Source organism: Lepeophtheirus salmonis, chromosome 1, assembly GCF_016086655.4.
Source record: "Lepeophtheirus salmonis chromosome 1, UVic_Lsal_1.4, whole genome shotgun sequence".
NCBI lineage: Eukaryota > Metazoa > Arthropoda > Copepoda > Siphonostomatoida > Caligidae > Lepeophtheirus > Lepeophtheirus salmonis.
Window position 1 is genome coordinate 36,892,237 of NC_052131.2, and position 20,625 is coordinate 36,912,861.

Genomic DNA, 20,625 nt, shown 5'->3' on the forward strand with positions numbered 1-20,625 from the left:
GATATATAGCGCATGTTGAAAGTCTAGTAAAAATGACAAAATCATCATTTAATAAAAAGATTCAAAATATGTTTTTCAAAAAAAAAAAAAAAAAAAAAAATCAAAATTTGTTATTAATATATTCTTAGATTTATTAATTTTAATTTATAATATCGCCCTCAAAGTGTTACCTCGGTTACACAAAAATGACATATGATTTTGTTTTTATCTGTCGATTCACTCATCTCTAATGATGTAAATGTGTGGCCCATTAATTTGTAGAAAATAGAAGGAATTTTCTATTCCTTAGCAGTTGTCATTATTATTCTAGTCTTGATAAGTGAACATCCTTTCCTAAATAGATTTATTTATATTTAAAAACCTGTATGAACGGTCGTGTGTCCTCATAAAAGACGGAGCGTAACCCTGAGGTTTTGTTGCAGAGCTATAATTGTAAGTCCTTGCTGGACTCAATGGGGATTGGGGATCGATATCGGAGTAATTCTAGCAAATTTATTTGTTTATATCCTTTTCGACGGTTGTACGTGCCTCCTCTAAACCTTTATGAATGGCATGCAAAGTAAAGAGAGGACTTGATATAATGAATCCAAAAAAATATGATTTCATAATATTAAAATACTAATAGAATAAGCCTTGGTTTCAGAGGTAATCAAGGAATCAATCAAATCGTTCTACTTGACTCATAATAGTTAAAAAGAAGTCCTATAAGGTTCATTATTAATAATTAAGAGTATTTATCTTGAACTTGAGTTTGTCTTTATCATGAAGCACGTCATACTCCAATGTATGTCACCTTATAAGTATGAATAAATAAAAATATAATCTCTTTATATTTCATAGAGACTTTTCATGCCTTATAAGTCTCATATGACTCTATTTAAGTCTATTTATACACTATTATTACAAAAAGTACGCGGTACATATAGACATTGCCCGTTTTAATAATCATATTTCACTCATAGAATTTTGAAAGGACATGATATTGGGTCATTTGTAAAATTATGACCCAATAATCGTTATCAAATAAGTATTTAATTAGTCAAATGAATGTACGTTTTTTGTTCTTGTTTTTGCTATTTTTGTTTTTGTAGAGAAGAATACGAAAGATTAGAGTTAAGTAATGAATATTTTACAGACACACAAAAATTGCTTACATAATTTTACATACATATATTTATAAAACAAACAAACGTTGTCACAAGTCATTAACAAATAAAAGCATTACAAAAACTTATATTTTGTAATTTTTTTGTAAAAAATAAAATGCGAAAGAGAGAATAATTAAATAAAGTCATTTTAGGTAAGATTTTCCTCCCCTAGTTGTCTTATTCCTTCTAATATCATTTGATTTGTACTATAACCCAATTTTTGAAGCTTTTTTCCATAACTATCACCAAAGTTCTTTAAAGCATTACATTGACCCTCGATATCATTTTGTAATTGAGATGTTATTTTGGCATCCTCGTTCTGTTGGGACTCAAGTCTGGACTCTAATAATTTTTGTGCATTCAATGTAAATGAACGAACATCCTACGAAAAAAAAAAAAAAAAATAGTAATACATTATCAAAGTTCCATTTTGTAAAAATATGTTACCTGAGTTTTGTCATTAAAGGACTGAAGATACTCTGAGGACGTCTCCGATTTTCTTCTTAACCCCCCTTCAAAATGTGAATATCTTTTATTAGAGTCATCTTGAAACTTCGATACAAACTCTTTGGATTCGGAGGATATTAACTCAGAGGCCGGATTAATCACTTGAAATCCCTTTTCAATGCTCTCTACTAAATAGTTTTGTTTCTTCTGAATGAGTGTTGAATCCTGAGATCCAGAGTAGACCATCGACTCAGTCTTTTTGATAGAAGTCTTAGTATATTTCTCAAGGGATTTCTGCACGGAAGAACTCTCATTACCAATTACACCAATAATATTTAAGGATTCATCCACTGTATTATTACTCTCATCTGCGTGATGATTAAGTGTCTTTGAGAATATATCTACATGAGATAAAAGTTTATTAAAGTCTTGTTTAAGTATATTATTTGCTTCTTTTGATCGAAATTCTTGATCTCTGAGTTTTTGTAAATGCTTATTCCTTGAGGATTCACTCTCTTTAAGGAACTCGAAAAGAGCAGAGTTGAGATCCTTTTGATCCTGTATATACTGCTCCCATCGATCCAATTGATTTTTAAACTAAAAAAAAAAAAAAGTAGATATCCCCTACTGAAAAAAATATGAACCAAATCGCATACTCACAACAGTATCAATCTGCATGTTTACTTCTTGAATGACACGCTTTTGATCCAAAATAGAAGAACCAATACCCCTTAGTCCAGGAAGTATTTTCTTTGTTAAATAGTCTTGTAAGTAATTTTGTTGCTCATCTGCAATGTTTCTTGCAGATTTCATTTGAGAATTGATCCAATCTTGTTCCTGATAAACTCCTTGTGATGCAGCACGCTCCATAGAAGTGATCACTGCTAGGACTTTTTCATTTGCTAACGTCAATAACTCAGATATATGGGATTTGTCAGTGTTTCTCTCATAGAGTGAACTACTAATAGAGTCTCTTATTTGGGAACAAAACTTGCTTTGATCACTTAAATGAGATTCAAATTGATCCTCCATGGATTTGTATCTTGAAGCAAACTGTGGACTGAGTGTTCTATTTGAAAGACAAAAAGATCAGCATGTTTAAAAGAAAAAAAAACTTCACAGGTTGAAATGAAAGTTAAACAATTATTTCAACGTTTCATAAATGAGTAGTCAGTCAAAACATTTTGATACTTTAATCCGTTTAATTAATTGCAAAATAAAGGTAGACAAGATTATCTTATTATTGGCAGGAAGTTTGCAGACTTTTTATGTGCATTTATGCAATACTTCTGCGATCATTAGGAACTTATTTTATGCAAATAAGCAATTTTAATTATGAAAATGCATGAAAACAAATTTCAATTTGATAAACAATGTATTTAGTAGAATAATTCAACTGAAGTTACAAATGTTACAATATAATATTCACTCGATGACATTTCTGAAAGACTTCCAAAATATTTAACTCAAATTTTATCAAAATTCCTTCTTTAAATAATAATTAATCAATAAATAATTTCCATTGTATCTACAAAAAGACAAGTTATTGAGTAGCAATATCTTAAAAGTAAGGATTAATTGTTCCTACAAATTGCCATTTTAATTTTTTTTCCTGATACATGCATAAATGCATTAGAAAGAGTACTTAATGCATTTAACTCAGAATTAAAAACAAATATGACTCTTCATACAAAAAGTGTAGGGATAATTATTAAGGTCAGGATCTACAGTGAAGTTTTAATCAATTTTACACTTGCATGCACAACGAAAAACCGGCACATACCTATTTTCCTTGGTTTTCAACCTTTCTTGCTTCACAGATTCATCTGAGAGGAAGTATTTGACTCCATCCCCCTTCCACTTACATTTAGTTTCAATATCTCGAAGCTCAAGCCTTTTAAGATGTGAGTGAGTACAAGTGAGGATCTTATAGGATCTATCACGTTCCTTTTTGGCTTCAAATAGTTGATTCTGTGTATCTTTGTATAAGCCCTGGAATAAATGAGGATGTTTGAGATTGTTCTATGAATATACATGAGTATAAAAAGGAGAAACCTGAATCCTATCATTTTCAACCTCGAGAAATGCAAGTCTAAGGGATAGATTGGCATTCTCATTCGAGTTATAGCTGGAGGCAAAGGTTGACCTCTCTTCTTTAGGGTTAAAGTACATATAAAATAAAAGTACCAATGCACAAAAGCCTATGAAAGTGACGAGTATAGAGAGGAGACTAACAGTCCAAAAATGTCCTGATCGTTTTGATCTCCATGATAAAAAATTTCCCGTCGTTCCTTTCTCGCGAAGCACTACCAAACTCTCTGGTGGTCTAGGTCTTTGGAGGGGTATCTCTTCATCCTTGTTAGGCTCGTATAAGTCGTCATGATAGAGAAGATCTGGTCGTTGATGTTCATCATACACAACACCTAGTCGATGACTATTTTTCTTAGCACTCTGCATTCCTACTCTGCTTTTGACTGAATGAAATGAGGAATAAGGAACGTGTGCGAAGCTTGCCCGCCCATTTTGACAAATTGTGTACGAACTCCAGTCATAGAATGCTTTTGTTATTATTCTATTAAATACACGTTACTGGAACAATGTGTTATGTGAACAATCTGCATTCATAGGTGGGAGCGAGGACAAAATATGGACAAATTGCAATAGACGTGCATTTCTCATTTAGTATTCATTGTCCCATGTTCAACTCTTGATAAAATGCAATTTATTCACCCTACCAAGAATTTCTCACAAATAAAATATAAAACTCTGAGTACCTCAACTCAAGTCACACTTTCTGCCTATCATCAATCATAACTTCATGACATTGACGTCGAGTCTTCTCATAAAATTATCCCAACAGGCCTTGATCCTGATGACGATTCCATCATCTTTCTTTCTTTCATTTTCAATCCAACAAACATTTATCAATTTCTCTCAGTCGAATGTGTGTTTGTATTTTTAGTCAAAAATAAATGCAAATTAATGACGGATCTGTCTGCTCAAAATCAAATTCTCAATTAAATAAAATGATTCAATTACTCACGAAGGAGGAATGCAAAATGTATTTGAAAAACAATGAATTTATAACTAAGTTCAAAGAATATTATATTTGTTTTTTAACAATTACATACATATTTCCAACTTACTTTAAGAATGATTTCAGTCCATATCTTTCAACATCCACAATTATTAGACAAACAGAAAATAAGCCCTCACTTTGTTTTGAAGTTTAGAAAACAATATTCCGATGAACCGTAATAGTATTATCAATTATCATCTCTCTTTGCTCTTAATATTTCACTAACAAATACAATTAAGTGTCACACTGTGGCCATGTCGATTATAATGTATCATAACAGTGCATTCCTCACGTACGAGCCACCAAGAGAATTTAATAAACCCATTTGTTATACTCAAGATATGGATTTTCAGTAAAAATAAAACAAGGAAAGACCTCATTTTAGTTGGTAGTTAGTCAATTTTGGAATTATTACTCAATTATGAGGGGGCGTCCCCAGAAGGTGGGCTGGAGTGGCTGTAGTCATTCGCCCCCCTCCCCAAATTCAAAAAAAATATTTCTTTAAATTTTTTACTAAAAATACTATGAACTTTTGAAGTTTTTTTCCAAAAAATTTCATTTTTTTTTTGCAAATAGCTGTGGATGTCTGAAATTTTTTTCGAAAGAATTTAATATTTGAATTTTTTTTCTTCATATAATTTAATCTTTGAAATTTTGTTCTTTTTCATTAAAATTTAATCCTTGTGAACACCTGTGATCTTTTGAAATTAACAAAAAATAATTTTTTTGAACAGCTGTGGATTTTTGAAATTTTTATGCAAAAAATGCAATTTTTTTGTGAATAACTATGGATTTTGAATTTATTTTTTCCAAAAAAATCAATATTTAAAGGTTAATTTTGGATTCTTTCTTTCAAAAAGTAAAATTTTTGTAACTTAAGCTAAGAATTTTTCGATTTTTTTTCGAAAAATTTAATTTTTTGTCAACAACTGGGAACTTCGGAAAAAAAATTACCTTTTCATTAGGAGCTTTGAATTTTTGAAAAAAAATCAATTTTTGGTGAATAGCTATGGATTTTAAACTTTTTTCCACAAAATTAAATATTTAAAATTTAATTTTCGAAATGTTTCGTTAATGCCTACGGGTTTTTGAAACTTTTTCAAAAAAATTTTTGGATTTTTTTCACAAAAAAATCTATAACTATTAATAGAAAATTGATTTGTTTTGCAAAAAAATAGAACAATTAACTTATTGGAAAAAAAATAGAACAATTTAATTTTTTTAGAAAAAAAATTTGAAAAATAAATTAAATTTTAAATATCCAATTTTTGGAAAAAAAAATGAAATATTACTTTTTCTAGTAAAAAAGAAAAATTCCTACAGCCCCTCCAGCTTACCCTGTGTGAACACCCCTAAAAAATAATAAAAAATATATTAATTGAATAAAATAAGAGGTTTATTTTGGCTCAATTAGTTCAATTAAACTGAATCGATATATTGATGATAAACTAGAACTCATAATAAGGAATACACCTGTAAAATGTGTTTACAATAATCATTAAATGGCCAATATATGTATGTTCGTAAACTTTTCACGAAATGGACAGGTAGGTACATTACATTATAATCTATTTCTCCTGCATTAAATTCAAATAACTAAATTTACTTTTTTTAAACTATGTAGAGCTTTATTTTACCTGGGTAAGAAGCACATAATATGTAATAATAAATATGACTACGTTTGGAAAGCAAAACATTCCCATGAGAGAAGGGGAGCTGAAGAAAATCTTAAATTGTTGAAAGATTGGTGATGAGGATATTAGGGTGTTGGATATGAGTATTACTTGAGCTCAAAATAAAAAATTTCTCGACTTCTCTAAAGCCAACAATTTTCTGAAAATTTAATCGAAATATTTTTGTGGGATTTGTACTTTACTTGTGCTTGAATAATCACAAAAAATCCAACAATTCCAGTAATAATTAGTCAAATTATTAGAAATGGAGCAACCCATAGTAAAGTGACCAACTCGTTCTGAAAAAGTTATTTGACCAAAATCAGTGTGCATGAGTTCGAATTCCGGCCCTCATAAATAAGGAAAAATTTATAACACATGGTTCTGTTCTTTGGTCCCTCATCTTTTCTATACAGTCTCAGTTTTGATAACAGGCACTTAAAACAAGGGGCGTCGTTAGAAAATTCAGGTCCAGAAAATGATATGAAATACCAAAGGGCCCTCAGCCAATTTTATGCAGAGTGTGCATTACCCCAAGTTCCAGTAGGGGCTCTGAAAACTAAGGTTGCTTAAGACAATGGTACACATGTTTTGTATAAAGGGGACCTCAGCTAAACATGTATTATTGTAGGGGAGCCTTGGCATAGTGAAGTTAGGGAAACCCTGGCTTAAGAAATATTATAGTTATCATATTATAGGTCACCAACAAACTTAGTAGCGGAACTGGATCCATAATCTACCCCAGCCCTTTCCTCTTCTATCTGATGCCTAAAACCACTTTCCCAGATCCATAAGAAGCCCTTAGGTATTTGGAACTCATATAATAATGGAGGAATATTATATAACAAACTATTCTCGAAACCTTTCATTTACGTAAAATAATGTAGATGGAATATTAAAAGGTTATAAATATACTAAAAAATTCAACAAACGAAAATAAACAACCGAACCCAGACCAATAAGTAGTATATTGCAGTCTCGGTTCAACTTTGTCGGTTCAAGTTGCAGAACTGGGACTGTTTGAACCGCTAGACCGATAAGGGAACAAACTTGAAAAGTCCCGGGCTTAAAAAAGAAAACACGTTTTTTTTTGCTCAAAATCGGCTATTTTGATATGTTTATTATTTATTTATTTTCACTTTATGGTCTGGAGTCCCCATAATAGTTTTCAAGCCATTGCTTAGCTTAAACGATGTTTTTTTATCACATCAAAAAGCAGTGTTAAATTAAAACACAAAATTGTTTTTGATCCCATGTTTTGGAAATAGCAAAAGTAGAGTCACAGTTAGGACAATAACTCTTTTGAAGGTTGGTAGTTACTGAAAATGAAGATAATTTATTTTAAAAAAATAGCACCATCTAGGGGGGAAGCCTGGAACTTTTTAGCCCATGTTTTATAATAGTCTGTATATTTATAGATCAGATGGATTAATTTAAGTACAAAAATATCTATTTATAAGTTATACCTAATCGGTGGTGATGGAGATTAGTGTTGCGCGTTAGTCCTTATTTATTCGATCCTGTACATTCTTAGGTCCGGTTCTACCAGTCCTTGGGACTTTTCTTAAAGATTGTCAGTCATTTGGGCCGTCATTACTGCTGTAACTGATTTAAATAAGAAGAAGTAAAGTTGAGTCATTAAGGACCAAACTTTAAAAGTTTAAGGAATGATATGCATGACTGAACTGGAGCTGACTTAGACTAAACTGGACGGCACTTGAGTCTTCAGTCCTCAAAAAAGGACTGATACGAAACTAATGAAAATCGCGTGTAATTTGGGCAAGTTAAATCAAGAAACCAAAAATCAACGTGGTAACCCTGACAATTTGAAGAATGTTATGGAAGAGAGTAGCTTAGCAGTCATCACGTTACATTAGATCAGCTACAATCAGCTGTGACGAGGGAGGAGGGGGAGAAGGAAATAAAAATGTACATTTGCAATAATTACTCCAATGATGATCCTCAATTCTACTCTGAATCCAACAAGGACTTCCAATAATTATAACTTCACAATAAATCCTCAAGGTTACTCACTGTCTTTTATAAGCACAAACGAATGTTTAATCAGGTTTTGAATATAATTGAATGTAGTAGAAAATGAAGTTCACTACTCAGGAGCTCAATCAATATAACAACAGCTTCAGATAAAAAAAAAGCATTAGTCATCATTTAGATTACCGATTCCAAACAAATGAGAGAATTAAAAAATACACATGATTCACATGACTACTAATCGTCATTTCTCCATCGAGAATAGGGAAGTATTACTAGTGATACTCAAGAGTTAAAAAAAAATCATACTTGGTTATGAGGAAATTCGTAAAAACTTGAACTTGACTAAAATCAAACACATATTTTAGGTCTGTACTTAATTATCCATCTTTGATCTTTGTAATTGTATTTAAACAGTATAGACATTAATAATTAATACATATGCAAATATCTAAATGATATATATGTATGTATATTGTATCTTTCAAAAAATCGCATAATGTAAACACAAAGTACCTTAATCTGCACTCATTTTTCAATTATCAATGAATGCTTATGAGCAAAACTGTACGTTTTGATTATATGTTTTTGATGATACCTCCTCTGACATTGATTCATTTATAGTCGTTATTGTAGCTGTTGAAGTCATTTGTGCCTCACATCAATTATTGCTCATACATATGTATATTTTCATATCGTCTTAACCTATTTTTGAAGAAGTCAAATAAATACACACTCTCGTAAATATTATAAAGAGAATAGACATTCCTGAGGGAGAAGAATTGGGGAAATGATAATCATTGCTACTTCCCCAGTATTGTATGTATATATGGACGTACTTCGTTCATTCCTCCCGTCCACACTAGACATACATGAATACTTATCTATTCATTTATTTTTAATTATTACACGTTTATTTGCGTCAAGAATTTTAATTGGAGCAGGATTACAAATTTGTGCAATTTGTGAATAATATAAACTAAAGAGACTCTGAGTAAAGAGGGGGAAGGATTATCCCCATGAACTCTGATGAGATGTCCTAAATTTGTAGCTCACCCCTGTTAATGATTAACATTACCTTCACCTTTGAATTGGTTGTAAAATAAGAGCCGACATGGCACTAACTAGGGGCTCCTACTTGAAAAAGTGTGTTATATTGATATATGTAAATAAAATATGAAAAAAAAAAAACTTGAAACGGTTTCTATATTTTGTATCGGTTTAGAAATTTATTTAAGCAATCATTTTTACGTTAATCTATCCTATATATTATATAGAGTTGGTTAAAAGAAGTATTTGGAAGAGGAATTCTTCTCTCGAAATCCATTTGTATTACTATAATCCAAGAAAAGCAAACGTAATATTGATCTACTGTGATTCTCCTGGAATCCCAAGAAGCACCCAAATTGTCTCGAAATCCCAGGATAACCAAACCGGCAATCCCTTGTCTAAACATAAATTGAAGGAAGGTCAAGTATATCCTTCGATGTACAGACACATTAGGATGATGCTTATTTTTAAAATGTTTGAAATATCAGATCATGAGAGTCTCAAAATGTTTCTTTTAACGCAACAACGCCTTAAATGATTTGAAATTGTACACTTTTTTTAGAAGGACAATTTGTGTTTGTGGTGATACTTTCTATTTAGCACATATGACAGCTTTTCCTTTTTAAATAAGAAATTTAGTTCAAGAAAATCTCTATCAGCAATATTTCATAAGTTTTTATGAAAATTTTGTATTTATATTTCAAAAAAAATTTAGTAGAAGTCACTTTTATATAAAAATGATATCGGAGGTCATTTGACACAGAAGGATACGACGAGTTAAATACTATAAATGTATTATTCTACTATTACTAAAATATTGTTTTAAATGGTTCAAAATTATCCAATGATATCTATAGATTAAAAGACACATTTTGAGTCCCTAAGGATATGATATTTCGAACATTTAAAAAATTAGCTCCATCCTAATTTTGATCCTATGTATATTAAACGCTAATCATAGTACATAGATTTGATGACTTTTTGAAACCCACAATTTCCATTGATTAAAATACAATAGACAACAATATGTAAATATCATTTTTATACATATATAAGATGTCATTACTATTTATGGATACATTTGTATATTCATGACATTGTAGTCCTAATAAGTTAAGAAAGGACTGTTGTCAGGAGAAACATTACGAAAATATAGATTGTATAGCCTATTCAAACATCTAAATAAGTATTCTAGACATAAATCCATAAAAATACATACTTTTCATTGATTTTTACTCATTTAACTTAAGTTAGCAAATTTAAAATAACGTATTTTCGATGATATTAGGGGCGTTGTTGAAATTTGGATAATTATAATAGAGAGCAAGGAATAAAAAAATATATAAGAATAATTGATAATTCTTCTCATCAGCTGACAAACTGTTTGTATATACACCCCCCCCACAAATGGCCTCACAAATGGACAAATCAATCGAGATTGACGCTCAACTTTGCATGGAACACACTATAACATACAAGGTCCATAAAAAGTTCTGTTGAATTTTTATTAGAGTACTAAAAATATAATTTGTATATAATTATAGGATTATACATGTTCCAAAAACATGTGACATACCTTTCATTCGAAATGGTCACCCTTAGCCTAGGCCAGAGCCTAAAGTATCTCTGGAAAGGAGTTGCATGTTCCATGCACCTTATCCCAGGGATGGAGTCCCAGGTAGCCACCAGTTTGGCCTCCAAGTTGTCCAGATTCTTGCAGGGGTCACAAAGTTGGGAGCCGTCCCATTCCTCAGCTACTGAAGAATGACCTTGACCTTGCTTGGCAGGTGTTGTTTCCTCTTCAATTTGTAAGGATACGTCCCTAGGTTATCTCGGATAAGGTATCTCATTGTTGTTACCCCCATGTTGAAATGCTTGGTCATCTTGGGGAGGTTCCTTCTGGTATTTTGTTCAATCCTTGACTTTACTGCGTCCTTTTTGACCTTGGTTTGCCTGAACTGGGTCTCTCCTTGATAGATTGAGTCTCTTTGTAGCTCTCAACAGTTCTCTTGATGAGCATGTGGTAGATCTCCAGGTTCTTCAGGTTCCTCAAGATGCCTGGTTGAGATTTGCCCTTCAAGTACTCTTTGATGACTCTCTCTTGGCTTCCATTGTGGTTAACAAAACTGTTATTTTATTCAAAACTGTTTGTTCTGACCTAGTTTCGACGCAACTAGAGTTTAAATTTAATAAAAAGCAACCTTAGATATAATTATATTATATAAAGTTAATTTAATAGGACTTTCCGTGGACCTTCTAATCATAACCCTGATTTCATTATATACCTACATATTTTACCTCCAAAAAGAGATTAATGGTTTTTGAAAAAAAATTTTTTTCCACAAAATTAAATTATGTGTCAATAGTTGTAGATTTTGAAGAAAAAATAATATCAAATTGTACATTTGAAATTTTTTTCCTAAAAATTTTATTTTTTTAAAGAAAAATTCTAATTCTAAATGGTATTTTTATCTATTATTTAAAATATTAAAGAATCGGAATCAGGATTTTTTTGATGTTTGGAATTGTTCCATCAGTAGTCAAAGCACTGATAAAGGGGATCGACAGCTAACAAAAAAATACTGAGTAAATTTTGAAAGTAACTTTAACGGCGTAACGTCAACAGAGGTATAAAACAATTATTTGAAACAAATATAGTGAACGGTTCTTCGCAAATATTATGTACAATTTATTTTCTTCTTTAATACGTCATTGCCCCTCAATTACTTCTAAGTCACGTGTCATAATGAGTGTCTCAATTATACCATCACAAAATTTAAACTACTTTAATAATCATATTTTCTATTAAAATGGAAAATTATACATCAGTTTTGTGGAAGAATTTTCACTACTTAATGGTACACAAAATCTTCAAAAAAACATATAATCTCATGGCAGACAATGAGTTTTAGTTGGTTACTTTACTATATGAATTTTAGGATCGGTCTTAGAATGAGTATGCACAAGATGTCGTCATAAATATCCCAAAAGGGACTTTCTGATAACAACCTTAAAATGCAGGGAAAAAGGGTTATGAAAATCAAAATTAAGTACTTAAAAAGGTAATTTAAGTACAAAGGTACAATTAAGTACAAAGCTGGATTTTGAGAACTACTCTTAAGGTATATCTGTTAGAAATCCCTTGGAATGCTCGCTTTTGGAAAATTTGCCTTGGGGGTCATACATTTATGACGTACGAGAAAATGTACAATTTTTGAACCCTCTCCCTCTATGGATTTTTTTCTTGCAGCCTTGGCCTTCAATGATTGAATAATATTCTGGTACTCCTGAGGAAACCCTTTCCCTCCCTTACTCCTCTTAATATTTTTTTGTGACCTTCCTGCTTCTTCAAATGGGGATAAGCTCGAAATATCCAATACCCTTCCTCCCCTTCTAATATAAAAAGTATTTAAATCGGCACCCCTACCCCTGTCAACTAGACTTCATAAATGTACGGCCCTTGGGAAAGTTTGCCGTAGGATTACTCACCGTAGAAAAATTCTACCTGTGGAAAAACTCACCAGGTGAAAAAATCGCTTTCCTATATTGAATATAAATAATAATTTCACTTATGAAATGAATAATGAGTTCGAACCAAAGACAAAATACGTAATATTAATTAATAATAACCATATGATAAAACCAAAATTTACAAACATAACAGCCATTCGAATGAAAGAAGATGTTAATCCCTTAATTATCCATCATCAATTATCATTAATCTGTAGACATGATAAATTATTCATATTGAAAATGACTCGACCAAGCATAACATCAGATTAGGTGAGTGCAGTGATCTAAGATGTGTTGGAAGAAGAGGTGGTTGGATGAAGTGATGCAAATCTCTGAAAGGATTTGGTAAGGCACTCAAAAGGGCATTAGTCATTACATAAGTGATGTTATTATTTAAATTAAATAAAGGAAGGTAATTTTTCTATCCGGTGAACTTTACCCAAGGCGAATTTTCCAGGGCAAATTTTCAAAACGCAAACTTTCCTGACACCAAATACACTGAAAAAATAAATTTTTTCTTTCATTTAGAAAAAAGGAAACTCCATTACGATTATGAAATTGAAAATTGGAGGGAATAAGATAAAGAACCACTCTATCACGTTGGGAAGAACTGGCTTACTACCCACAAATTTAGTCGGGTTTTTTTCCTTCTCTTTTTTGAAGAAAAGGTTGCGACGTACAATAAAGATAACGATGTGTACTAAAGCGTACGTTCCCAATAATTTTCGAAATGTTTTAATTTTCTCTCAATCTCCTAAGGTTTGATTGAGCCCAGGTCAAGTCCTCACTGTTTATAATATATTATGAACAATAAAATTAGATCGCAAGTGTTAAAATAAAATAGGTCTTCCCAACCTCCTCCAATGGGTTCTCCATAAATAATATATTCATATTTAAACCTTTAGAATACAACAATGTTTAAAAAAATGAGATTGATATCCCATCGTAAATGGATCAATATTTGTCAATTGAAGGTTCTAAAGGAGACATTTTATTGTCAAACAGAGTGCTCTCCATTAAATGATGGGCAATTAAAAACGTCTGCTCAACACTACAACAATTTTCTAAATATTTTATGTAAACGATTTTTCTATATTATGCAATTTGTTGGTCAATGAACGATACACGACAACAAAAACAGAACTGTTAAATAATTTGTGAACGATTATTATATATTATAATCAAATGATCTCCTTCTCCCAATTATTATGAGTATCATTCATAGACGCATAAATTAATTCAATCTCATGATCAACAAATAAGAGACTTCAAAGTCAAGGGGGTAATATGAAATACAGATTAGACTCACTCTCATGTCAAGGAACTGAATACGTAATTCTTTGTAATATATTATACTTCATATTTCTGTTTAATGTACCGGGTGGTCCATAGAAATCTGAAATCCTACTAATTCAATAACTAATGAAGGTTGAGCTATTTAAATTAATTTATATTTCGATATATTAAAGCATACGCAATTAGTTACAAAAAATAAACTGAGCTTAATTATAAGTCCAGAAAATGACACTTTAACGTGATCCGCAAATTTCTATTCACGCGTCTACGGGACTACTGTCTACGTCGTCATCCAGCCCGAAACGTTGGACAGGAAGAAGGGCTCTGTCAAAAAGGCCAAACTGGAGCCGGAGGAGTTAAAGAAAATATCAAAAAAGTGGATAGAAGGAGCCTTGTGAGGGTGGATAGGTCACTTTTGACACCAGCAATCAAAGTAACCCATCTCTTCCGTTACAAAACTCTTTTGTGATACTCTAGGGATACTTTTTGCCCCCCTACAGCCGTGATTCAAACCCCTTCGACTGAAACTTTTGGGTGCATGCCAAGGGGAAGGCCTGCTTCACTAGCTTCACGAATTCCATTTTTGAGGTCTTCAATGAACGTTTGGCTATTGGCGTAGACCTTATATTTTACGTGGCCCAAAGAAAGAAGTTGCAATCACAAGATCTCTGAGGCTAGAGCAACAGTCACGGTGAATGGATTACACTATTGATGAGGATTAATGATTTTTCATGGCCGGAATTGGAGGGTATTGATCTTGACAATGTTCAATTTTAACAAGATGGCGGTGCCATTGTTATTTTACTGGAAAAATTTACAGAGCGTGTTGTCTCTCGAAGAGGTTATCGCAATTGGCCACCGAGATCTTGTGATTTAACTCCTTGCGACTTCTTTCTTTGGGGCCACGTGAAAGATAAGGTCTACGCCAAGAGCCCAGCGTCATTTTAAGACCTCAAAGATGGAATTCGTGAAGCTATTGACGGCATACAACAGCCACTTTGCAATTTTGTGATGTAAAATTGGTCCGGTCCAGCTCAGTCCTGTATATCGGTTCGGTCATTGACAGAGCATTAGTCCGCTCAAAACTACTCAGCGTGCTCTCGCTCGTTTTTTTTTAAACCAATGAGCGCACTCCCACTCCCATTCAATTAAAAATGATTGGAATATTTGAGTTTGACAAATCTGTATGATTGCAATAAATGTCCTGAAATTTGTATATATATTTATATTCCAAGAAATAAAGACAAATAAGGAGCAAGAATAAATAAAACTTAAATATCTGAAATTATATTTAAAATTATAAAAAAATCATAAAATGATTAATGCAATGTTTTAACCATTAAAACGTTGATTCATTGACAAAAGATATCATTTTTCAAAGTGTTCATCTTTTCAACTCTGCCATCTATCTTTAAATTATTTACACCCTTGTGTAAAATACTCTCTCAATGGTAGCTGAGGTCAGCAGTGTTATAAATCCAAAGGTAACATTTGTGCTTGAATGGATCTAAAGTCAATTTTACCAAATATTCAAATACCTTTGAATAAAAATTATGAAGTTCATAGACTTCAAATTCACTGTACAAGTGGGCAGTGGTTCCCAAACAGGTTTTGGTGAGGCAAGTTCAAGTGTGCTGACGATTTTTGACAACCATATATTATTTGCAATAGCTTATAATAATCCAAATAATAAGGGGTGGCCCACCCAGCAATTGCATTTTGAACTACCTCTTTTTTTACGTCTGACAGCTGTAGTAACATTCTCACTCTGTCTAATATTTTGTAAAAGGGCTCCGGTTTACAAAATGGTTAAGTTTACGCTCGAAGAAAATTGGGAAATACTCACGACTTACTTCCGAAATGGAGAATCTTCAAACGAAACTGCTAGAAAGTTACGTCGGTCGAAATAAAGCGCCTTCCAGGCAGTTTGTGGATAAATTTATGAAGCGTGTGCGCGAAACTGGTTCGCTAATGGATAAAACAACGCGTTCCCGTGTTCGTCCAGTGCTGCTGTTGCCGAAAGCGAAAAAACGAGAAAACAAGCAAGGAGCTGCCGTTACGGTCAATGGTGAGCGCTATCGGGCCATGTTGGAAGATTTTTTGTTTCCCCAAATGGAAAAGGAAGACATCGACGACATTTGGTTCCAACAGGATAGCACTACGTGCCACACAGCCAACGTTACAGTGGATCTTTTGCGCACTGTCTTCGACAATTGCATCATAAGCTGAAACGGCAACGTCAAACTGGCCACCTCGTAGCTGCGATTTGACTCCGTTGGACTTCTTTTTTTTACAGCTATCTCAAAAAGAAAAAGATTCGTAGGCCACTTTTTATGTGTGTCAAAAAAAAAAATTATAAGTCTTTTAATGTGTGCCTGTGGCACACAAAGTTTGGGAAACACTATTTTAGGAGACATGTATTTACGAGGTTTTGTGGACAATCATCCTGTTAAGTCTAGTTATTAGTTTGATCTTGAACATAGGGTTCTCAAAATTCTTGAACTAATACCTTCGTTAGATTTTGAAATCTTATGGAAATTTACTACATAAAAACATAAGAAAATCGCAGTCTCTGAGGGAACTGATTTCTGAGTCTTCATAGAATTGCCACCTACATGAGAGGCAAAGTCGACAACCAAAGATAGCAGAGAGCTACAAATACATTATAAACGAAAAGATTCTAGCTTATTTTGAGACATAACTTGAACACTCTTTTCCTGCAATCTTTAAAATTAATATTTAGCTCTCAAATTTTTTGATGATATCTCTCTCCTATGATGCAGAAACGGAAAAAGTAATACAAATTTATATAAATGAACGAAAATTCGAGCGATCTTATCGCTCTTCTAAAATAGCGAGCGCGCTCCTGCTCTTTATCACAACAATGACAGCCCTCTCGCTCAAAAAATTTGAGCATCGCTCACAAATGCTTTGGTTATTAATGACGTCAATCGACTTTATTTCTTCCTTTTAATCACAATCGGAAGGACAAACAGTCTTAAGGGCCGTTCCCAAGGAATGATAAAACTGGTCCTAAGAATGGACTGGGCCGAACGAATATGGGCTGACACTACACTCATAACAGCACCCTCAAGTAAAACATTATGACTCTAAATATTTTCTATTGTTCAAATTACTTATCATCTTTTGAAAGGGCCCTCTTAAATCCGATCAGCTATCAGCGTCGTCAAGCTCAACAGTATAGAGAAATCGACAACATATGAAAAAATATCTCAGCTATATATTATACGACTCGGAACCTAGAGCAATATGGACTCGGACTTGATTTGGAATTATAAAGGTAGACTTGGATATAAACCAAATTCCTACAGATTTGTAAGATCCCTTAAATGTCTTAAACTGATACTATAAAAGTAAATATTGTCCCCTTCATTTTGAGAGAGTGATTAAAAAATTGTTAGAAATCTAAGCTATTCATTATCTAATTTTTAACATTTTTTTTAATAAATAGGGGGGTATTTTTTTGAAAAATAACATTTTTGGACAAAGTTTGGAAAATTTAATTTTCCAAACTTTAATAGCCGTGCTTATATACTTAAATGGCCCAGTTTGACTAAAAGAACCTAAGCTTACTTAACCTTGAGGACCTATAAATCACAGTCTAAAAAAGAACCCTCAGGAGCTGAGCTTAAACACTTATTTAAATTTAAAGAGCATAATTTTGTAAAAAATCTAAATCTGTGTTTGGATTTTTTCAAAATATATTATATTAAAACACGAATTTCGAGATAAAAATTTTTGGGAAAAATTTCGAATAGATATTCAAATATTAAATTTTTTGGAATAAAATTTCAAAAGTTAAATATCTGGGGGGAAAAAATCGAAAATTCAGAGCTATTTACAAAAAAATTTCAAATATTAAATTTTTTGTAGGAAAATTTCAAAATCCATGGTTAAAACAAAAAAAATCAAATATTAAATTTCAATAGTTAATTTTTTTGAAAAAAAAATTCAAATATTACATTTTCTATTAAATGTAAAAAATTCCTTAATTGGGGGAGACTACAGCCCCTCGAGACTACTTCCTGCGGACGCTTCTGAATAAATATATGTTAATATGAATAATTTGAAATTAATTCAATTGACTTTAAAGAGTTTTAAATGGCTGATGATACAAATTACAGATGCATCAATTTTAGTAACACATTAAAAATGATTATTATGGGGTGAAAGATTTATTCAATGTTGAAAATTGAATAGTGTGTATTTTTAAAAAATATGATAATCTAAGAAGAAAGGTTGAGTTAATTAATCAGAGCCAAACTTCCGAAGATTTGATTAAGAATAGAAAATAGCACCATAGCGTTTTAATGTGCATAAATGATTTGCACGTAATACGTAACATATTGCACAATGCACATATTCCACTTAAAAGATATATTTAAATTGGCTCGTCATGTTGACAGAGAAATTAGAATGGCCATTAATTATACAATTGATTATAAATAATACCTTTCTTTGGATCTTTGGTGTTGAAATATAAAGCAGAATAGGCATTTTCTCAAAGATGTTATTGTAAATAAGCAATATACTCTTCACTTTAAATACATACATTAAGTGCATTCTAGTGACAACGAATTTGCTTAAAATCCAAAGTGTCAATGAGAACGACAAAAGTGTTAAAACAATGATTCTTCACTTATCAAAATGTATTTAACAAAGTGAGTAAATTATGTTGGAACACGAAGGTCTTAGTCACTAGTGCATGAGATGGCATACATATATTTTGGGGGGAAATGGCGTATGACTTAAATGTATATCATATATCCAGTTGGGTGGTGTTTTCATCACTTCATATTTACACCCTTTTACAAGAGATTGCTTCATGCATAAATGAATCAACTTTGATATATTATATGCTTTAATTCGGAAGTCTTCCTTCGTATATCATTAAATGATAATTATTATCCATGAATATGCTTTCAAGTATGCACGTTCAGCTAAAGAGGTAGGGTCGATGACTCTAAGGTCCTTTTCAGATGTTGAATTGATACGTTCAGTCCATGTTCACCGAGTGGTCCATTAAAATCTGAACACTTTGAATTTAAAACTTCAATAAGATATAATTTATTAATCACAATATAATTTCAACAAAATTAATACTATAAATAGATGTGAGTCTGAACTCTCTAATCATTAATGTACCTCCCTTAACAGCAATAACGCTTTCCTTGCGGTAGCGGAAGGTATGACACCCGCTGCAGGTGTATTCTTCTGTCATGCCGCCCAATTGCTGGCTGACTGTGGCTTTGAGGGCCTCGGTGTTTGGATGAAGGAAACTGCAGGCCTTCCCCTCGAAAGGCACCGAAAAGTCTATAGGGTTGGCATTAGGGCTACCAAAAGAACTGAAAAGAGTCCTGCAAGGGAGGAGATAGGGTTCTGCGTGGAATGCATGAAGTGAAATTCGTCGATCACGTTCAAGTGTTATTTTCTCAGCTTGAACGTAAGCTCAGTAATTTATTATAGAACATTATGATATACTAAGATAACTATTTAAAATTACTGATCAGTAATAAAGATCGGATCCATTCTTTCTCACAGCTAACTAAAAAATATGTTTCCAATGAAGTGAATAAACAAAACGAGAAAAAATTCGGAAAAAAATGTTAAAGTAGCGGATTTATTTGTATTCGAGGGCAGTGAATAATAATTATTTAAGCATTAAATGCTTAGATTGTTACCAGAAGTAAGTTGAAGTTTTATTCTAAGATAATATGACCCATTATCGAAAATAGAAAATACGAATTACGAATATTAAGAAATAGTTACAAACACGTATTCTTATTAAAAAATGAAAAATGGACCAGCATTTAGGGAAATTACGAGGGTAACAAAGTTCAATTATGCGTGCAAGAGGATGACTAATTCATAAATATAGTGGGAGGCATGAAATATATTATATTATATTTCGGTGTAATCACCACTTTTTCGAGAACTTTGTTTAATCGGTGGTCCTCCAAAATTTCTCTGGCAGGAGGTTTATTATTCAGAATCACAATATAAGCATTTCCATTGAGCCACTCCTTCCTCTCCACAAAAATGTGAAGAAAAACTTCGCCTGCGCCGACCACAGCTCTCAAGACTATGGTGGCGGTGAATTAGTCCCTGGTACGATAAACAGTGGTACAGCTGCAACCAAGCTCATTCCCAATGAGTCATTGGATATGGTCATGGGGACATTTACTAATTTTACTACTTTGTTGCTCAATTTCACTTGTTCTTCTTTGTTTTGTTTATAATTCAGTAGAAACTTTACTTAAGAAATCTTGAGTCACACAACCTATCTTTCACCGAGTTTGAAATAAACGACGAATAAGTTTCTGATTTATTAAAATTTTAATAAAGTGTACCACTAGAGAATATCAACCCTGTATTTGTAATAAGCAATTATTGGGTGACGGTTTAC

General features: G+C 32.3%; 1 protein-coding gene across 2 annotated transcripts; it reads right to left on the bottom strand.

The window, feature by feature from the left end:
• Nucleotides 1–826: 826 nt before the first annotated feature.
• Nucleotides 827–18,808, bottom strand: LOC121126553 (uncharacterized). Of its 2 annotated transcripts, none has more exons than XM_040721860.2 (5): nt 18,672–18,808; nt 3,379–3,587; nt 2,256–2,664; nt 1,596–2,192; nt 827–1,530 (listed from the first exon to the last, which is right to left on the bottom strand). In XM_040721860.2, exons 1-5 carry the CDS (start codon nt 18,780–18,782, stop codon nt 1,297–1,299), a joined length of 1,560 nt encoding a protein of 519 aa, XP_040577794.1. In that variant the 5' UTR covers nt 18,783–18,808; the 3' UTR covers nt 827–1,296. The 2 variants fall into 2 exon arrangements, with proteins under 2 accessions (XP_040577794.1, XP_040577793.1); XM_040721859.2 differs by lacking the exon at nt 18,672–18,808 and adding an exon at nt 3,651–4,343.
• Between the last annotated feature and the right edge of the window lie 1,817 nt (nt 18,809–20,625).